We start from the raw sequence: 18,350 nt of genomic DNA on the forward strand, positions 1-18,350 counted from the left end.
CTGTGGTTGGCAGCCAGCAGCTCGCCCCGGCCGGTGTCCCTTCCTTCCCTCAGCTGACCATAGAGATGCAAGGCTGGGCGGGTGGATGTGGGGGGTTGTCATTGAATAGCTCGTTATCTGGTAGGAGGAGGACTGGGGGGGCTCAGTATCTGGCGGGCGGGACCGGCGGGGCTCGCTGACTGGGGGGCGGGACTGGGGGGGCTCGCTGTGGGGCGGGTTGGTGGCGGGACCGGCGGGACTCGCTGACTGGCGGGCGGGCGGGGGGCGGGGCTCGCTGTGGGGCGGGACTGGTGGGGCTCGCTGACTGGCGGGCGGGGGGCGGGACTGGTGGGGCTCGCTGACTGGCGGGCGGGGGGCGGGACTGGTGGGGCTCGCTGACTGGCGGGCGGGGGGCGGGACTCGCTGTGGGGCGGGACTGGTGGGGCTCGCTGACTGGCGGGCGGGGGGCGGGACTGGTGGGGCTCGCTGACTGGCGGGCGGGGCTCGCTGTGGGGCGGGACTGGTGGGGCTCGCTGACTGGCGGGCGGGGGGCGGGGCTCGCTGTGGGGCGGGACCGGCGGGGCTCGCTGACTGGGGGGCGGGACTGGGGGGGCTCGCTGTGGGGCGGGTTGGTGGCGGGACCGGCGGGACTCGCTGACTGGCGGGCGGGCGGGGGGCGGGGCTCGCTGTGGGGCGGGACTGGTGGGGCTCGCTGACTGGCGGGCGGGGGGCGGGACTGGTGGGGCTCGCTGACTGGCGGGCGGGGGGCGGGACTGGTGGGGCTCGCTGACTGGCGGGCGGGGGGCGGGACTCGCTGTGGGGCGGGACTGGTGGGGCTCGCTGACTGGCGGGCGGGGGGCGGGACTGGTGGGGCTCGCTGACTGGCGGGCGGGGCTCGCTGTGGGGCGGGACTGGTGGGGCTCGCTGTCTGGCGGGCGGGGGGCGGACTCGTGGGGCTCGCTGACTGGCGGGCGGGGGGCGGGACTGGTGGGGCTCGCTGACTGGCGGGCGGGGCTCGCTGTGGGGCGGGACTGGTGGGGCTCGCTGACTGGCGGGCGGGGGGCGGGGCTCGCTGTGGGGCGGGACTGGTGGGGCTCGCTGACTGGCGGGCGGGGGGCGGGGCTCGCTGTGGGGCGGGACTGGTGGGGCTCGCTGACTGGCGGGCGGGGGGCGGGGCTCGCTGTGGGGCGGGACTGGTGGGGCTCGCTGTGGGGCGGGACTGGTGGGGCTCGCTGACTGGCGGGCGGGGGGCGGGACTGGTGGGGCTCGCTGACTGGCGGGCGGGGCTCGCTGTGGGGCGGGACTGGTGGGGCTCGCTGACTGGCGGGCGGGGGGCGGGACTGGTGGGGCTCGCTGTCTGGCGGGCGGGGGGCGGACTCGTGGGGCTCGCTGTCTGGCGGGTGGCAGGGAGAGCACTGGTAGGGCTCACTTGTCCGATATCTGCTGTCCAAGTCCATATACAGCACCCATTGCTGTGGGGTGGAGCAGTGATACCTGGGCCAAGGTGAGGGAATGGTGCTGGTGAACAAGGAGCGGGTAGATGGGTTCCCCAGGGACCTGGAGTGCAGCGAGAGGGAGGGAAATGGGCCAGACTAGAGGGTCTGATGGTGGAGGGTCATGGGCAGAGGGGCACCCATTCCCTGTCTGCATTAGAGGAATTTCCACTGGATTAAGCTGTGTTGGTGTGAGCCTGCTTTACATCAGCGTAGCACTTCCTCATTCGGGGCTTACACCAGTGCAGTTACCATGACAGCGACTCAAATTCAGCCTAGATGGGATTTGAAGGGTTTAAAAATGTCAAATGTGCATACAGCAAAATTAATGGGGGAGTGGGGTTTGAGGCAGTGAGACGGGCTGGGGCAGCTGCTGTAGTTGTGAAGCTAGTGAAATACTGTGCAGAGATGGCAGGTAGGAGTCAGGGGCCGAGTGGGAGCAGAGCAGGCTAGAGAATCGGAAAGAGAAGCAATAGCGATCACCTCATTAAAATCACAATTGTAAAAAACAAAACCAGCGTCCAGGGTCTTTTTACTGCAACCCTTGCCCTCCCTTCCCTCCTCATTGAGTGAAAGCAACAAACATTGCGTCTACCCCCAGTCCTGCAGGTACCTGTGCAGCTTTATGACTGTTGGGAGCAGCTCTATTGTAGGGAATGGGGCTACACATTTTAAGTAAAGGCACCCTGGTGTAAGCAAACCTTATTGAATTAAACTCGCAGTCCCCTCTTTGAATGGTTAGGCTCGGAGGGGGAAACTGAGGCACACAGTGCAATGCCTTGGTCAAGGTCACACAGCCTGTCTATAGCAGAGGCTGAAGTAAAACCCCACCTGACACCCAGGCCTGTGAAGCAGCCACAGCCCTCTCCTGGGAATATGCAATGAGACACTCACTCTTCTTTTCAGGAAGCGGAGTGGGTGGAAAAGGAGGAATTTGCTTCCAGTTATTTTGCTGCTGATCTTGCTGAAAAATCTCCTGCTAATTTCAGTGGGGGCTGAATTTGTGAGCCTGGGATTAAATTATTTTTTTGCTTCCTCTCTACTAGGAACCAGTCGGTAATTTCAACCATCTTGTAGCCAGCAGTGGATTGACTGAAACCTTCACCAATGAGATCAGCAGCTGCTTGAGCTCACCAGTGAGTGGAAACTAGAGGCCGAGCTCTGCTCTCTTGCCAGTTTGAGACTTCTACAGTTAGAGGTGCATTTGGGAGCTGCGGGGAAGTTGGTGCACTGGCAGATGGCTGCACTACTTGGCACTGGCAGCTGGTTGCGTTTGGTGCTCTCTCTCTGCGCCTGGCCTTTTGTTGATGGTGAGTACTGGCCACTCGGGGGCTGGAGGGTGCCCCAGTGCTTGCATTGGGTCGGCACCTTTTCCAGTAAGCTTGCAAAGCCGGACTGTGCTGACCTGACAAGAAAGCGTTTAATATGCACATTGAGCTGCCTGTTCAAAGTCTTGTGCTCTGATGCAGCAGCTAGCCTTGTGCTCAGATACTCTGTTGGCCTTAAATAAAGGCATGGGGAGGGGGTTAAAAAAATCTTCTTGAGTGCTTCCCTTTGGGGTGAATTTGTGATTATTATTCTTTGTATTCTCCTCGCTCTGCTTTATTTGCTGTCGTGGAGACCTGCCAAACCTGTCAGGTTTTTAGTCTATTTATAAATTCCCATTTTCACTTCTATATTCTGCAAAGCAGTGGCAATCCGGCTCAGGAGGATCTCTCGGCACATGATCCAGGGTTTCTGAATGCCTTGTGCTTTTAATTTTTTTCCCCTGTGTCTTGGCTTTGAAAGCAGTGAGCGAGCCAAAGAAAAATATAATGCAACATCCTCTTGCCCTGAGATGTGATCCCTGCAGGTCACAGCTGAGGTGGGAGAATCTTGCACTGCCGCTGCCTTTGTTTGGGTGCTAGAGGGAAGAGTTTTGTCCATTAGAGCACCGTTAATCAGCCCCAAAACTCATGCAAAGAGATTTGGAAAGGAAGATGGAGGGAATGCAGGATTGAGGGGCAGCCAGCAGGTAAATAAGGGGAGACTACAGCAGTTAAAAAATTGAGAAAGCAAAGGAGAAGATCCCAGAGGGGCGGTTGCTCCGCTGGATTCTAGAAACGACCTTTGTTCAGTTTGGAGGCGCTTTCCAAAGGGCTAGCAGCCTGTTTTTATGTCACACTGTGGAGGAGTCTTGTGATGGGTCCAAAGCTGCTCGCACAAATTCATTTTCTGGCCGCGGCTGGGGGATTTGGTTAGTGTTGCTTAGTTCATGGTAGGTTAGCAGAAGTGCTGCTGCAGGATGTCAGAATGCTCTCAACAGTACAGAGGGTTAGGGCTCCAGCTGGACAGGTGCTGAACACTGACCGCTCCTGTTGATGTAGGCAAGAGCTGTGGGTGCTCAGCACCTCTCAGGATAAGGCCCTTATTTGTCATTCACCCTTGTACCCTCCCATCCCGTCCTCTGAATACTGTAGTAATTAACAACTCCCACTGACAAGGCACTTTATATCCAAGGATCTCAGAGCGCTTTAAGCCTCATGGTGCCCTTGAGAGGCAGGTTAATAAGGATCATTTCCCAGATTGTACAGATGGGGAAACTGAGGCACAGAACAATGAAGCGACGTGCCCGAGGACTCGCAGCCAGTTAGTGGCAAAGCCAGGAATAGAACCCACATCCCCAGGCTCCCCTGCTCCAGCCGCTAGACACCTCCCCGCTAAGTGACACTGCAACCATCAAGAGGTGTCTGTGGTTGCAACGGAAGGGGTTTTTCCATAGTGCTAGCATCAGTGCATCCATGTGGATCAGTCTCCTGGGCTGCTAGAGCAGTTTGACCCTTTGGGGCTTTTGTCAATGTCTTTTTTCATTCACTTCAGCCTCTCACAAAGAGATCACAACCAAGCGCAGGTGTGGTGGGCTAAAGCTGTCCTCTCCTTTTAATTTAGATGGTGAATTGGATTGCTAGAGCATATTCTATGCTTCACCTGCATTAACCGCGCCTCCCAACTCCCTTGTGCTATGGTCAAGTGTTATTCCCATTTACTATTGGAGGGGAAACTGAGGCAGAGAAAGGGTAAGGGCAGTGTGTTTGAAAAGTGACTGGTGATTTTTGGGCACCCAACTTGACACACCTCCAGGGTCCTGATGTCCACTGGTGCTAAGCACCAGCAGCTCCATTGACTTCATCTGGAGCTGTGGGTGCTCAAGGAACTTGGGAAATCAGGCCCAGGGTGCCTCAAACTGCAAAAACTGGGGGTACCCAGAAGTCAATGGATGTCGGTGAAAATGCTGGTCTAAGTGAGCCTCCCAGGATCACACAGGGTGTCAGTGCAACAGAACCCACGTGTCCCGCTGCCCATGCTCCTGCTGTAACTGCTAGCCAGCGCTCCCTTCCCAAGATGTAAAAGAGCCATCCTGAGTCTTCAAAGCCTCTTTCAGGAAGTGCTGATTCAAACTACAGGTGAAGGGGCCATCTCAGTGGGAGACCATCACCCCTGCCCTGGCTCAGTTGGAGCAGAGAAAAAGAGGACACACCTTTAAGAGGCTCTCAGGAGATCCAGCATAACTCTGACAGCTTCTGTGCCATAGCAAATTCAGCATTAAGCTTTCCACCCACTGCTTGTCAATGGGTCCCTAATTGCTTCCGTGGGAAATAAGTGGCTCCAGAATTAGTCGCGGAGGCAGGACATTTGGAGCTCTTAATTAAAGCACTTCTACGGCAGCGCTTTGGGATTCAGCTAATGATCATTGCGCATCTGCTGTGCCCGGAACGCAGCCGTGTTAAGCCTGCTGGAGTTTTGCGGACCATTTTGTCAGGTGGCATGTGTTGGGCACTGAAAAAGGGACCTCATCGCGCCAGGATTGGGAGCACTTTCTCCTGACTGGCCAGGTAGCCATTCCCCAACCCTTTCATTAGGGGTACTGTTACAAAGCCTGTTTGTTTGGAGGCGACGTAATACACATGGGACATTTGCAGGAGCAGAATTGGCACCGAGCATTGTTCCAGAGAGTGGCATCAATAGATCTTTTCATGATTCTGAATGCAATCATAGCTTCTGTGGGGCAGCCTTCGCTGGGGTATGGCATTGAGGTGGCTTAAGAAAATTATGGAGAAGGGGTTGGAAAAAGGGCCCATGATGTATTTTCACAAGCACTGGGGTGTACGTGCAGGTGTCCTGGCCAAATTACACCAGGAGTCATTTCAATTCTGCCTCCCTGAAACATCCCTTGTGATTTCAGTGGAATGCCATATGCTTGGCTTCCTGCTCTAAACAGTTACGCAGCATTGCTGTGCGCTGTTGAACAGCTCCCTCCGCACACACGCACACCAGAACTGGCTGCATCAGAGTGGCAGGTGAATTGTGCCTTGTATATCCAGCCGCTATTAGATGAAAGGTGCTGTATAGATGAAATGTTATATAACCTGTTGCTTCTCTCACCCCCATTGAGAAGAGCTATTTTCACAGCAGCGTGATTGTGAATTTAGTTTTAAATATCACCAAGGAATTTCCCAAGAGCTTTTCCATTTTCCCCCCTTGTCTATTTTTTGTCTTTTTAAATACGCAGGGTTACGCATCCATGAATATTTATATTTCCAAGTGCTGAGTCCCAGAGATATCCGCTACATCTTCACTGCTACTCCGGCCAAAGATTTTGGAGGCGTGTTTGTAAGTATGAGGATCAGATATGTATTAGACCTTTCATTTCTAGATTTTTCTCAACAGCAACTAGTGGATTTGAAACCTGATCTTCATGTGGTCATTTCTTACATTTGTTGCCCCTTAGAAACAGCGGGCCAGATTCCGAGTTCAGTTACATCAGTGTCAAGTATTGAAACTGGTGGGGTTGCTCTGATTTACACTCCTGTAAGAGAGCTCCGAGTCTGGCCCGAAGTGTGCAGATTGAACTTTGGAATTTGCCAAGGAATTCTGACGAAGCTACTCCAAAATCTCTGTGATCCACTTACCTTCCCTTGGGAACACTGCAGTTCCTGCTCAATCTGGGACATGCAAAACAAATGAGTTCCTATGTTAACATGGTCCGAAAAGCAGATCCATGTGTAAGAAAAATGCTGGAACTGCTTAAGAAGTTATTTCTGCGAGATAGATTGGGGTGTGGGTGGCCAGGAATCTATCCAGCCTTGTGCAGTTCAGTCTCTGTGTGATTTTGCCTGGGAGAGATTTGGGAGGGTATCAGTGCTATGCTGTGTGAGCTGCTCTCCCTGTCTGCCTAATCTTGTGTGAGATGCCTGGCCCGTAACTGATTGGCTAAGTGCCAGAATTATAAATTGTTGTTATACTAACTGCAGAGACATCTGTGCAAGCAATTTGCATTTCTGAAATCCCTCATAGATGCAGATGACCTATTACAAATCTCCAACAAGCAATTACCAGTGCTACCTATGTACTAGTTAGTAGTAACACATTTTAGCCTCAAAGTGTCTTGCAAATGTTAACTGTATAACCATCACAACACCACTGCAAGGTAGGTAGATATTTTTAATCCCCATTTTACAGACTGGGGAAACTGAGGCAGACGACTTAAGTGATTTGCCGAAGACCACACAGCAGGACAGTGTTAGAGGCAGGCTTTAATTTCAAGAGTTCGTGGCTCCTAGGCCGATGCTCAGTCCATGAGATCACAAGTTTCTAGCTCCAAGTCCTGTGTTTAGACCCTACCTCTGAGCTTCTAGGGCCAGATCCTGAAAGCTATTTAGGCTCCTAACTTCCATTTAAATCAATGAGCATTAGGAGCATAATTACTTTTGAAGATCTGGACCTTAGATTCTCTTTATACTAGAACAAAGGGATTCTGCCGTATGTTGCCATTTCTCCACCATCAGCAGGGCGTCCAGCGTGGCATGGTAGAGAATGCCTCTTGTGGGATTCGGCTGAGATAAGGCCGAGGGCCTCATTCACCATTGCCCTGCACCTAGTGTGGTGCCAAGCGTGTGAGATGCTGCCGTGCTCATCTTGTCGCCGCTTTGCACAGGGCCATGGAGAATCAGGTCCAAAAGAAAGTAAGCCAGCATAGAGCAAGGATGGGCAGCTGGCAGAGTGACCCAAGCAGCCTCTGAGGGGCCATACTGTACACAACTCCGATGGACTGACAAGCCAGCAGTGCCTGTCCACTCTGCAAACTGTGATTCAGTGACCTGCACAAACGGGACCTTGGCCCTGTAATAAAAAAAGGAGGCGAGGGGGGATGAGTTCAGTAAGAAACACGTGAACAGACCTGCCTGAAGCTGCAGGCTGGGCAAATCCAGCAAGAGGCATTTCTCTACCATGCACAGCATCTGGGACAGCCCTCACAGGCCAGGGAGATCAAAGACAGGGAGCTACATTATCTGGTTATGGACACGTACACCGTGAACATGAGTTCACAGTGAGACACTCACGTCCAATCCTGGATCCCTAAGAACAACTGCAGGAAGGAGCTGCCTTAGACAGGACCTCCCTGTAATTCCCTGCATGGTCTCCCACAGGACTAATGAAACTGTGAGCCTCCCACACTGGAGCTGAACCACACGCAGCAAGGAGAGGGAGTGCCATCCAGGGCTTAGAGCCCAGAACTGCAAGTCTAGAGATCTAAGTACTATTCCCTGCTCTGCCACGGACTCACTGTGTGTCTCTGGGCGTGTGATGGAACTGCTCTGTGCCTCAGTTTCCCCATCTGTAAAATGAGGGTAATAAGCATTGCCTACCTGCCATGGTTGTGGGGGTTGAGGAATAGTTGGCAGAAAGGTGCTATGGCAAGGAAGAGGAAGTACTAGCTAATACATTGTACTCAAACTCCTCTGATAGCTCCATCAGGTTTTGCAGGGTTTAATATTAGACCCTTAGGTGCTATAGACCTGCAAAGTATATAGGAGTCTAGCAATAACAAGGCTAGATCTGACTGTCTTTGTAGTTTTCTTCGGTTTAGTTAGGGGCACGAGGGTGAGAACTGTTGTGTGAAGCTGGCCTTAACCAGAACAAAGAGAGCCTGTTGCTGCAGACCCCAGAATAGATCTAAGTTAGCAAACCTAGCCGCTCCCCCTGCCCCAAGTGTTGCCCCCTGCCCTTACTCCCAGTCTGCTTCTTTCCTTTCCTCTCCAAGAACACAAGATATGAGCAGATACACCTGGTCCCGGCAGACCCTCCGGAGGCATGCGGGGAGCTAAACAATGGAGTCTTCATCCAAGATCAGATCGCCCTGGTGGAGCGTGGGTAGGTTTGATGACAGATCTGTTTTACCGATGGAGGGGGGGAGCTATTTATAGTGTGATTCTAGAACAGTGGCGTGCAGGGCGTGGGCGGGTTGGTTTTTTTCCACCAACGAGATCGGGCGAATGAAATCTGGCACGTCGCAGAGCATCTGCCTGGGGAACGGTCCCGTGGAGATTTTGGCTCCTGTTCATTTTTATCATAGTCCTCTGACAGCAGAGGCTCCTCTGCCTGGAGAATATTACTGAGGTATTACTGTACTGCTGGCATTATTGCTACGTAGCTATGCCAGTAAAGCTCCTCGTGGGGACAGTCTTCTCCTGGGATGGTGAGTCCACCTGGGGAGCTGTGTACGCTGGTCGTTTTTTCCTTGTAGACAAAACCTGAAACGTGATTAGTCTCCCGTCCCCTGTTACTTTCTAGTCTGACAAAACTGACTCCATCGTCAGCTTTCCCCTCTGCCGTACGTCTGTACAGAGAGGTCCCGGAAGGAAGGCAGCTACTGCTGTTTAATATAAAGGAAACAGGCCAGTCATGTACCCCTTCCCCAGGGAATCCTCTGACAGCTCTGAGGTTCATCTTGGGCAGTGTTTGGGGCATCACCCCTTCTCATGAGACATTTAGGGGGCTGTGGAAGGGGCCCAGGTGAGCCTCCCAGCCCCACAGACGAGGGGGTGGGTCTGCTGAAAAAGAAACCTCCCAGCTCAATCGGAGCTGGAGACGTCTGGCATGGGACTGCTGTCGCTTACTCAATAGCAGACGCTGAGGGGACTAATGTAGCTTCAGGAATTGTTAATGTCCTCCTGGATTTCCTCGAGGAAACTGAGCAGGGAACAATGCTGCCCCCCAACTCCACTCCTCCCCGGGCCCTGCTGCCAAGGTCCTGCCTCCTCGCGGTGGGCCCAGTGCTGCAAGGCATCACACTGGGGGAATTCAGCCCCACAGCGGCCTCTCTGCTCATGCAGAATCTTAGCTCCGGCATTCTGAGAGCAGCTATGTGGTCTAGCAGCCAGGAGCCTGGAGAGGCCCTACTCACTGAGACCATTTTTCTAAAGCATCCAGCTTTCCCCTGGCGATTGGGGCTTGGTTAGAGGAGGCTGAAGCCTCCTGGCTAATAACCACAGAACAGGTACAGTGTGGGCACTGCCAGGGCCAGCCAGCTCTACCCTGCCCACCACCGCCCCAGTTCCGAGTTGCAGGGATGCATTCCCAAGCAGAGAAGGGAAGGACCCATTCGGTCTTGGCCTTGCTGCTGAGACTTTGGGGGTCTGTCCACACTGCAGCCAGGCAGCTAGCAGCAGCTGCTGCGGCATGTCTGCTGTTTCTAGCTGGTTAGCTCACTCGAAGCCAGCTCGGCATGCCCACGCGTGCTGCAGTCACACCTCCGATTGTGTGTAGGTGGACTGTGCAAGGGCACTGATTATGCTGGATCAGCGGTTTTTGCGACAAGAGCACCTGCTCCGTGGGAGTGAGACCACCTGCTCCCTGCCGGCCGGTCAGCAAGCAGCTATCTCCCAGGCACTGTTAGCAAAGGAGTCTGCGCTCCCAAGCAGAAGCCAGCAGGGCTGTGCCAGTGGAGGATTGCCGGGCAAGTGTCAGTGTTACGACAACGTCCCAGACAGGCCGGCGATCACAGCTGGTGCTGAGTGAAGGGGGCCAATACAAGCCAGCAGAGTCGCTCACTTGCTCTTGCGGTGGAGTGTTACCCTACAAGCACTGGAGAGTGTAGCTGAGGTGCACTGAAGACCGAGAAAGTAAAAGAAGAGAATTAGGGGAGATGCTTTCATAGATCCCAAGTGCAGAAGGGACTGTAGTCTGTCCCTCTGCGTAACACAGGCCAGAGACCTGCCCCACACGAATTCCTAGGGCAGAGCTTTTAGACGAATTCGATTTAAAACCAGCCAGTGACGGTGAATCCACCGTGACCCTTGGTAAGTTGTTCCAATGGTTAATTATTACATTTGCTCAGACAGTAATATTAATGAGGCCCGGTCCGAGCACAGGCCTGGGAGCCAGGTGCTGCAGAATCCTAAACCCAGCTCTGACACAGATTCCTTCTGCATCCTGGGGCAAATCACTGCACTGCTCTGCCTCAGTTTTCTCACCTGCTCCCTCACTGATGTTTCCAGGGTGTCGGGATAATGTTGGTGAAGCAAAGATAGAGAAGTGCCTATTATTATTATGAACAATAAAAATCCTATGGTTAAAATGGGCCATTCGCTTCCTATTCCCCCACTCAGACATAAGTGTGGCCCTTTTCATCCTTCACTTCTGCGGGTGGCGATTGTATGAAGCACATGAAGCGCGTCAGCTGGGAAGGGGTGATGTCTTTGAAGAGGGAGACATAGGCATTGCGCTGTGCAGACAGCTGGCCGAGCGGGTCTCTGAGACACAGTGTTATGTTCTGCCGCAGGGGTTGTTCCTTCTTGTCGAAGACGCGCGTCGTCCAGGAGCACGGCGGGAGGGCAGTGATTATTGCCGATAACGCGTACGACAACGACAGCTTCTACGTCGAAATGATCCAGGACAGCACAAGGCTGACGGCGGACATTCCTGCTCTCTTCCTCCTGGGCAGGGATGGGTAGGTGCCTTTCCCCAACATGCGCACACACCTGTATCTTCACAGATTGTGCCGCCCCGTTGTACCCATGCAGCCCCATTGAAGTCAGTCTGGTTGTGTGGATGAAATGAAGGATCGCACTGGCACCTTTGTTTCCGGCACCTCAGATGTTCTCCCGATCTTTAATGTACATGGGCTCTGGCCAGCCATGGAGAGGGAAGTGCTCTCTTTATCGGCAGCATGTTAACGTAGAATAAATGATAAAGCTAGCACTTACAGCAGAGATCATAAACTGCAGGCCATAGCCTGTGACTCTGCAGGGCTGGCCCAGTGCTGATGAGCCACCGTGGCCCTCCACTCAGCCATCCCTGTTCATCCAGCAAACGAGGCATCTGCAATCACACTTGGCTGCCTGGCTTGATTCTTAAGCATGGAAATTGTTTAGGCAGCTTATGTGCAGCGCTCACTCTCCTGGCAAGTTGCCAGGGCAGCCGTCCGTCAGAAAGTTCCGGCTTCCCCTGTTGAAGGCCAGACTCTACAAGGTGCTGAGTATCCCATGGGAAGGGCTAAGTGACTTCACTTCCCTCCGAGATCAGTGGGAGCTAAGGGTGCTCAGCACCTCCCAGAATCAGGCCCTGTCAGTGAGACCCTTAGTGGAGTCAGTTGTATTTGTTCTGTGGGGTTGAGTTGGTCTTGACCTTGCACTCTTGGGTTGGCTCCAGAGCGCGTCTAAGGACTAAGCACCTCTTTCCTGATTCACTCCATCAAGATGCGTGTGTGTGTGTGTCTAGGTACATGATCCGACGCTCCTTGGAACAGCACGGACTCCCTTGGGCCATCATCTCCATCCCCGTCAACGTTACCAGCATCCCAGCCTATGAAACGATGCAGCCTCCATGGACCTTCTGGTAGTGGGCAGAGAAAGGGAAGGTCTTGGAGCCTTCTGGATGGATTTGTTGAAGGGATTGGCCTTGAAGAACAGCCCCTGCCTGCCCCAAAACTCCACAATCCAAACTCACTGGGTGATTCCCACTGGAATTATTGTGTTGCAGCTGGTAGCCAGCTAAACTCCGACATCATCATATCATTCACCGTCACTGCCGGATGACTTCCTTAGTAACTATTTCCGGGCAGGGAGGCAGACGCCCCAGAGTCCGAGAGGCCAGAGCGTGCTAGAGAAGCATTTTGAGGAGCTGTCAGATAGCATTGCATTGCAAACAATGTCAGGTGTGCACGGCCAATCTCAAGCAAAATGGTAACGTGTGGATAAAGCGTAAAGAGGGGAAAGAGCAATGCACAGGGGATCATCCTGGGCTAACAGGACCCACCAGGTTGGCCAGAGGTTTATATTTTGTTGCTGAGTGGAGCCAGAAGTGTAAACTCAGGCAAGACGAGGGTGCCTGGAGGAGAGAGGAAGTGGCTCTGTGTGGGTTTGTCTTTCAGAGATGGGGCTCAGAAGAGAGAGATCCCTCCCATTGAAATCAATGGGAGTTAGGCACCTAAATCTCTGGGAGGATCTGGGCTCGGACTCCGTCACGCCAAAGGGAACGAGGCTGCTGGAGCCTGAGGCTGGGCTGGAGACAGCCCATAACCACAAGCGGCTACAGGAACGTAAAGGTCCAAATCAACTGCATGGGCCAGATTCACCTCTAGCCTAAGCCAGCACAACCCCACTGGCTTCACCAGTGCACGAGCCTGACACGTTCCCTGGCAACTGCAAGGTGACGGGAGCCTCTAATACCTTCTACTGTTCAAGGGCCTGATCCTGTTCCCTTCACTTCAGTCAGGTCCCAAGTCTTTGGATCTGGCCCTTGGACCATGATTCCCAGTGGAGGCAGGAGCGCAGCGGTTTAATGCGAGGTGGGCGAAGCTAGCCCTGGATTTGGAATGTTTTGTGGCGGGCCAGAGCAGGGTGGGGCTGGCCAGGGCAGGAGGGTCGTAAAGTTCCCAGCTGGGTTCAGATCTTGACCCCTTTTACGCCCCTAATGCTGAGGTTGTTCCGAGCCAGGGTCTCAGCTCAGGCCCAGCTCTGCTTCTGACCCTTGGGAAGCTTTAACACGCGGCTGTTCTGAGTTAAGGCTTGGCCAGGTTCTAGGGGCTTGGGGCCGTACGCTAGAGGGCGCGGGGTCAGGGAGCCCCAAGGCTGCCTGGCTGATGCGGGGGCAGTGCTGGGTGTAGGACCAATCTAGACCAGTTTGGCTTTGCCCCTGGCTGGACCCCCTATGCCTTCCCCCAGCTAGCTCTGCCTCAGACATGAGGCCAGCAAGGGGGGAAGGGAGCAAAGAGGAATGAGCAGAGAGCTCAGTGCATGGAGGCTGTTTGGAGTGGGTTGGGGAGGATGTGGGCTGCTGGGGATGAGGAGAAGGAAGGAGTTATAATTAGCAACGGGGAGGATGGTGGAGGCCCTTGGGAATGGAGGAGGGAGATGGGGCAGCCTTAACTCTCCCCCCCCCGGCCCTGGAACCCAGTGTACATGTGACACTCCCATGGATCGGAGCCTTGTCATCGTCTCTTGAATGCTGCAGTCAGGATTCATTTGTGGCCACATGATTTGAAGCCCAGCCTTCTGCAAGATCCTGTAGCCCAGAGGCTGTTGCAGCAGAGGGAGCCCAGATCACTGGCATGTTCCAGGGTTGATGCACTGGGAAAGTCCCCATCAGACAGCAGGTTCCACTGACCCAGGACACACTCAGGCCCAGTGCTGCTTGCCCTGCACTCCTGTTAGCTGAAGGTGGCTGAATGGCACTAGGGCTGCGTGGGTCTTGGCCTGGTTCAGCTTGGCTGCAGCTTTCAGTTCCTCCATCGCTGTCACCCAGGCAGGGAGCGTGTGAACTGCAGCCCCACTCCCTGCTAACTTGTTCCTTCCATGCTGCTGCCGGCGCTGGGCAGGCAGATCCCACTAGATCATGCCACCTCCAGCTCCCAGGACCTGTCTGACACCACAGCTGCCAGCTGGCGTTTGCCTTCATGCTGTCGGGGCTATATTCATTTGTAACATGAACCTCTTCTTTAATCTCTCTAATAAAGCCTGAAGCTCTCAGCCGTCTGATTTCTTGACCTCCCATGAGTGGGTGTATAGAGATTTATAACTGGGCAAAATAACATCAATTGAGGCACGTTTGGAGCTGTGACAACGCAAGGCTCCGTGCTTAGGTCGTTCCAGATTTGCTCGACAGGGCTGGGGAAGGAATGGCTGCTGCTGAGATGTATTTCTTATGGGGAGTGCTGCATTTGTAGGGTCAGTGCCTGTTCCAGGGGCGGCTTTGCTCCGAGCCCAGAGGACCAAAAGGTAAGGAGAACAACCGTCCTCCCTGCCCTGCTCGCCCCAGCGTTGAGGCTTTAGGTGCTGACAGAGAAGGTGAACGAGCCACGGGTATGTCTAAGTTTACTGTCTCTTTGCTGTTAGCACATTGATTTGCTTTCGCACACCCTTCACCACGAGAGTCACAGAGTTGTGTGCAATTTTCCACCAACAGGGTGTAATGTCAGGGCTGGACTGGCAGGAACGAAGGCCAGGCAGGGCTGGGTCACAGCGGCAGTAGTGTGTCCTTCACCCAGCACTCAGCCCCACCCCTCTCCTGGAAGGGCCGACTCTGGGATAAGGGGAGGACGTGTCTGTTCCACAGCTGCGGGTAAGAACCCTGATGTGGTCAGCTGGCCACTTGGAACTGGAATAAGATAATCAATTGCTTTCACAAAGCCCACCAACCATCAGATGGCAACTTCCAGTCACTACTAGCCTGGGCTTGCTTTAAACTAGACCATCCCTGACAGGTGTCTCTCTAACCTGTTCTTACCTAAATCACCCCTGCTGCAGATAAAGCTGATTACTTCCTGCCCTAGCATCACGAGGGCCCTAACAAATTCATGCCGTGAAAAACGCATCACAGACCGTGAAATCTGGCTATGGTAGGGGGGGTCGCTGTATTGCCACCCTTACTCCTAGGTTGCCTTTAGAGCTGGGCAGCTGCTGGCTGGGTGGCCAGCTCTGAAGGCAGCACTGCCATTCGCACCAGCGCAGAACTAAGGATGGCAATACCACGGCTCCCCTATAATAGCCTTGCGACCCTTCCCTTTTGGATCAGGACCCCCACGGTTCCGACACTGTGACATTTCAGATTTTAAAATCTAAAACTATGAAATTTAAGAGTTTTTAAAGCCTCTGACCGTATTTACCAAACCACTCGCAAACGTGGAGAACAAGTGATCACCATCTATGTTTAATTCAAAGAAACAGGCCCAGCCCCAGTCTTACCACTATCATTTTATTGAGGTCACCGAAGGGCACGACGCCACAGGGATGGCAGTGGGACGGGTGACAAGGACCAGGTGCAGCGCTTTATGGGCTGATATCGTTGGAGAGGGAGGATGTGCCCATCTCGGCTTCGCAAGTTCCCCTAGATCTTACCACCAAAAGGACAGACTGAAACGGACAGAAGAAACAGTTCCACAAAGTTCAAATGCTGTGGGAAGCTTGCAGAGTCCAAATCAGCGGTGGTTATCGTGGTTTGATTTATTTTCATTCAGGTGGATACCAGCTCTCTCTTATCATGCATTATGTACAGACAGACACCATATCAACTGATTGAAAAGCTCTACTGACTTCAGTCTCACCACACCTGCATCAGTGTGAACACAGTGATTATAGAAGGTGGGGTGTGCAGTAGCCCCTCTCTATGGGGTAGGGTTGCCAACTGTCCCAGTTTCGCTGGGGGTCTCCTGGAATCGGGCTCTATCTCCTGGAGGCTACTAAAACCAAACTGGGAGATTTCAGGCCACTAAAAGTCCGGCAGCACAGCAGGGCCAAGGCAGGCTCCTTGCCTGCCCTGGCCCCGCGCCACTCCTGGAAGCGGCCAGCACGTCCCTGCGGTCCTGGGGGGCGGGAGGGGCAGGGAGTCTCCATGCACCGCCCCCACCCCCAAAGCTCCCATTGACTGGGAATGGCAGCCAATGGGAACTGTGGGGGTGGTGCCTGCAGGCGGGGGCAATGCAGCACCTCCTGCCCGCCACAGGGACGTACCAGCCGCAGCGCAGGGCCGGGGCAGGCAAGGAGTCTGCCTTAGCTCTACTGTGCTGCTAACTGGAAGCAGCCGGAGCCCTCACTCCCTCCTGCACCCCAAACCCCTGCCCCAGCCCTGAGCCCCCTCCTGCATCCAAACTCCCTCCCAGAGCCTGCACCCCTGCCCCAGCCGTGAGCCCCCTCCTGTACCCAAACTCCCTCCCAGAGCCCACACCCCCTCCTGCACTCCAACCCCCTGCCTCAGCCCTGAGCCCCCTCCTTTATCCAAACTCCCCCCCAGAGCTTGCATCCTGTACCCCAACCCCCTTCCCCAATCCTGAGCCCCCTCCTGTACCCAAACTCCCTGCCTCAGCCCTGAGCCTCCTCCTGCATCCAAACTCCCTCCCAGAGCCCGCACCCCTCCTGCACCTCAACCCCCTGCCTGGAGCCCCCTTCTGCATCCAAATTCCCTCCCAAAGCCTGCACCCCTCACCCATTCCCACAGCCCAACCTCCTGCCCCAGCACAGAGCCCGCTCCCACACCTTGAACCCCTCATTTCTGGCCCCACCCCAGAGTCCACACACACCCCTGCCGGAGCCCTCACCCCCTCCTTCATCCCAACCCCCTGCCTCAGCCCGGTGAATGAGAGTGAGGGAGAGTGAGCAACGGAGGGAGGGGGGATGGAGTGAGCGGGGCCGGGCCTCAGGGCAGGGGCAGGGCAAGGCTGTGGGTTTGTGTGATTAGACGGTTGGCAACCCTACTCTGGAGACATGTCTGGCTACAGTCCACGGGGGAGGACGTCCCAAGCCCTGAACCAGGAACCTGCGAGGAGGGGGGCTGATGAGGCTCATTTACCCAAGGCCGTTTGTGACCGCAGGGAAGCTATGCAGAGCGTGGATGTGACAAGGTAGGGTGAGGTGTAGGAGACCGGAATGGCACTAGAATTCTGCTTTGCCGTGAATCGAACAATGGAGAAAATAAAAGCCAGGTGGCTGAGCTGCGGAGCTGGGCGCAGATTGCAGATGACCTCAGCAAGGGCAGCCCAGCCTGGCCCACCCGCTTTTCTGTTTCAAAAAGATTAGTGGCAGCTTCCATCAAAAGGCAACTACTGTTAAACAGAGCCGCTTTGCACCCCACGCTACGGCGGTTTGCTGGGGCTCATCCAGCGAAGCACCAAAACCTCCCGCGCCAAATACTCCCCGTTTTGCAAGTGGACCCAACCCAACCCCAGGCTCGGTATTCAGGCTGTTTGGGAATCTGGATCCACAGTTTGTAGCACGCACCGATCTCTGCTTACGTGAGAATATACCGATCAAATGGCTTTGCCTACCTCTCCTGAAACAAGACTGCCACTCGCCCCGTCCCAAAAGGAACGTCGGGCTGTTGGTTACAAGCACAACAGTAAGAGGAGGTGGGCCTGCTTCCCAACTCTCTCTGAACTGAAACGCGTTAACTTAAAGCCTTAGGCGGAAAGCTACCATCGGAGGGAGATGGATGTTGGCAACTTTAAAACTCAAGGTTGGCCAACAAAATATCCAAGGCAGGGCTAGCCGCAGTGCTCTGGTTCTTCAGGACACCGGCAGGCAGGGTGTATACATTCGAAAGAGGAGGGATTATTTAGAGCTGAAGCATTGCACAGGAAATCCACACACAAGGGAATTGTGCCCGGGCATGAGAACCAAGAAGTGAAACTGACCAATATAGTGACACCGCTCAAGCTGGCCTGCAAAAAGGAAGCCGCGTAAATGGAGACAAGGCTTGGGGGTGGGGGGGGGGTTGTTAAATCTCCCGTTTTACGTTTTGGTTTTTTTAAACACCTCATTCGTCACAGATAGGGCTTTCCTGCAATATCATTTTCATCTGGATAGTGTTGTCACTGTAATTCACATCTAGCCTGATCACTTTGGTTAGCAGGTCTTTGTTCAACCACAGTTCCTTGCTCTCAAATGTAACATTTTTCTTCTACAGGTGGGACCTTGTTTGAGATCCTTGCACCATGTGGGTTTTTGGAAGACTGCTTTGCTCAAGCAATGTTCCGGAGCCATTGTAGGCCATGGTTTAACAGTCGGTCTACTCCATACCAGCGTACTCCCTTCATTCACTGCAGTTCTATCATCACGGGCATTAGCA

The 18,350-nt window shown here is 54.3% G+C and overlaps 1 protein-coding gene across 6 annotated transcripts; it reads left to right on the top strand.

The window, feature by feature from the left end:
- The first annotated feature begins 36 nt into the window (after positions 1-36).
- PRADC1 (protease associated domain containing 1) lies at positions 37-18,343 on the top strand. 6 transcript variants are annotated; one of them, XM_075128151.1, is made up of 7 exons: positions 1,352-1,483; positions 2,519-2,782; positions 4,401-4,528; positions 6,022-6,122; positions 8,554-8,663; positions 11,074-11,241; positions 12,012-14,260. In XM_075128151.1, the coding sequence occupies exons 3-7, from the start codon at positions 4,474-4,476 to the stop codon at positions 12,130-12,132; spliced, it is 555 nt and encodes a 184-aa protein (XP_074984252.1). In that variant the 5' UTR covers positions 1,352-1,483; positions 2,519-2,782; positions 4,401-4,473; the 3' UTR covers positions 12,133-14,260. The 6 variants fall into 6 exon arrangements, with proteins under 6 accessions (XP_048702374.2, XP_074984252.1, XP_048702378.2 ...); XM_048846417.2 differs by lacking the exons at positions 1,352-1,483; positions 4,401-4,528 and adding an exon at positions 37-120; XM_048846421.2 differs by lacking the exons at positions 4,401-4,528; positions 12,012-14,260 and adding an exon at positions 18,189-18,343.
- The last annotated feature ends 7 nt before the right edge of the window (positions 18,344-18,350 follow it).

The sequence above is a fragment of the Caretta caretta genome, chromosome 4 (genome assembly GCF_965140235.1).
Source record: "Caretta caretta isolate rCarCar2 chromosome 4, rCarCar1.hap1, whole genome shotgun sequence".
NCBI classification, from domain to species: domain Eukaryota; kingdom Metazoa; phylum Chordata; order Testudines; family Cheloniidae; genus Caretta; species Caretta caretta.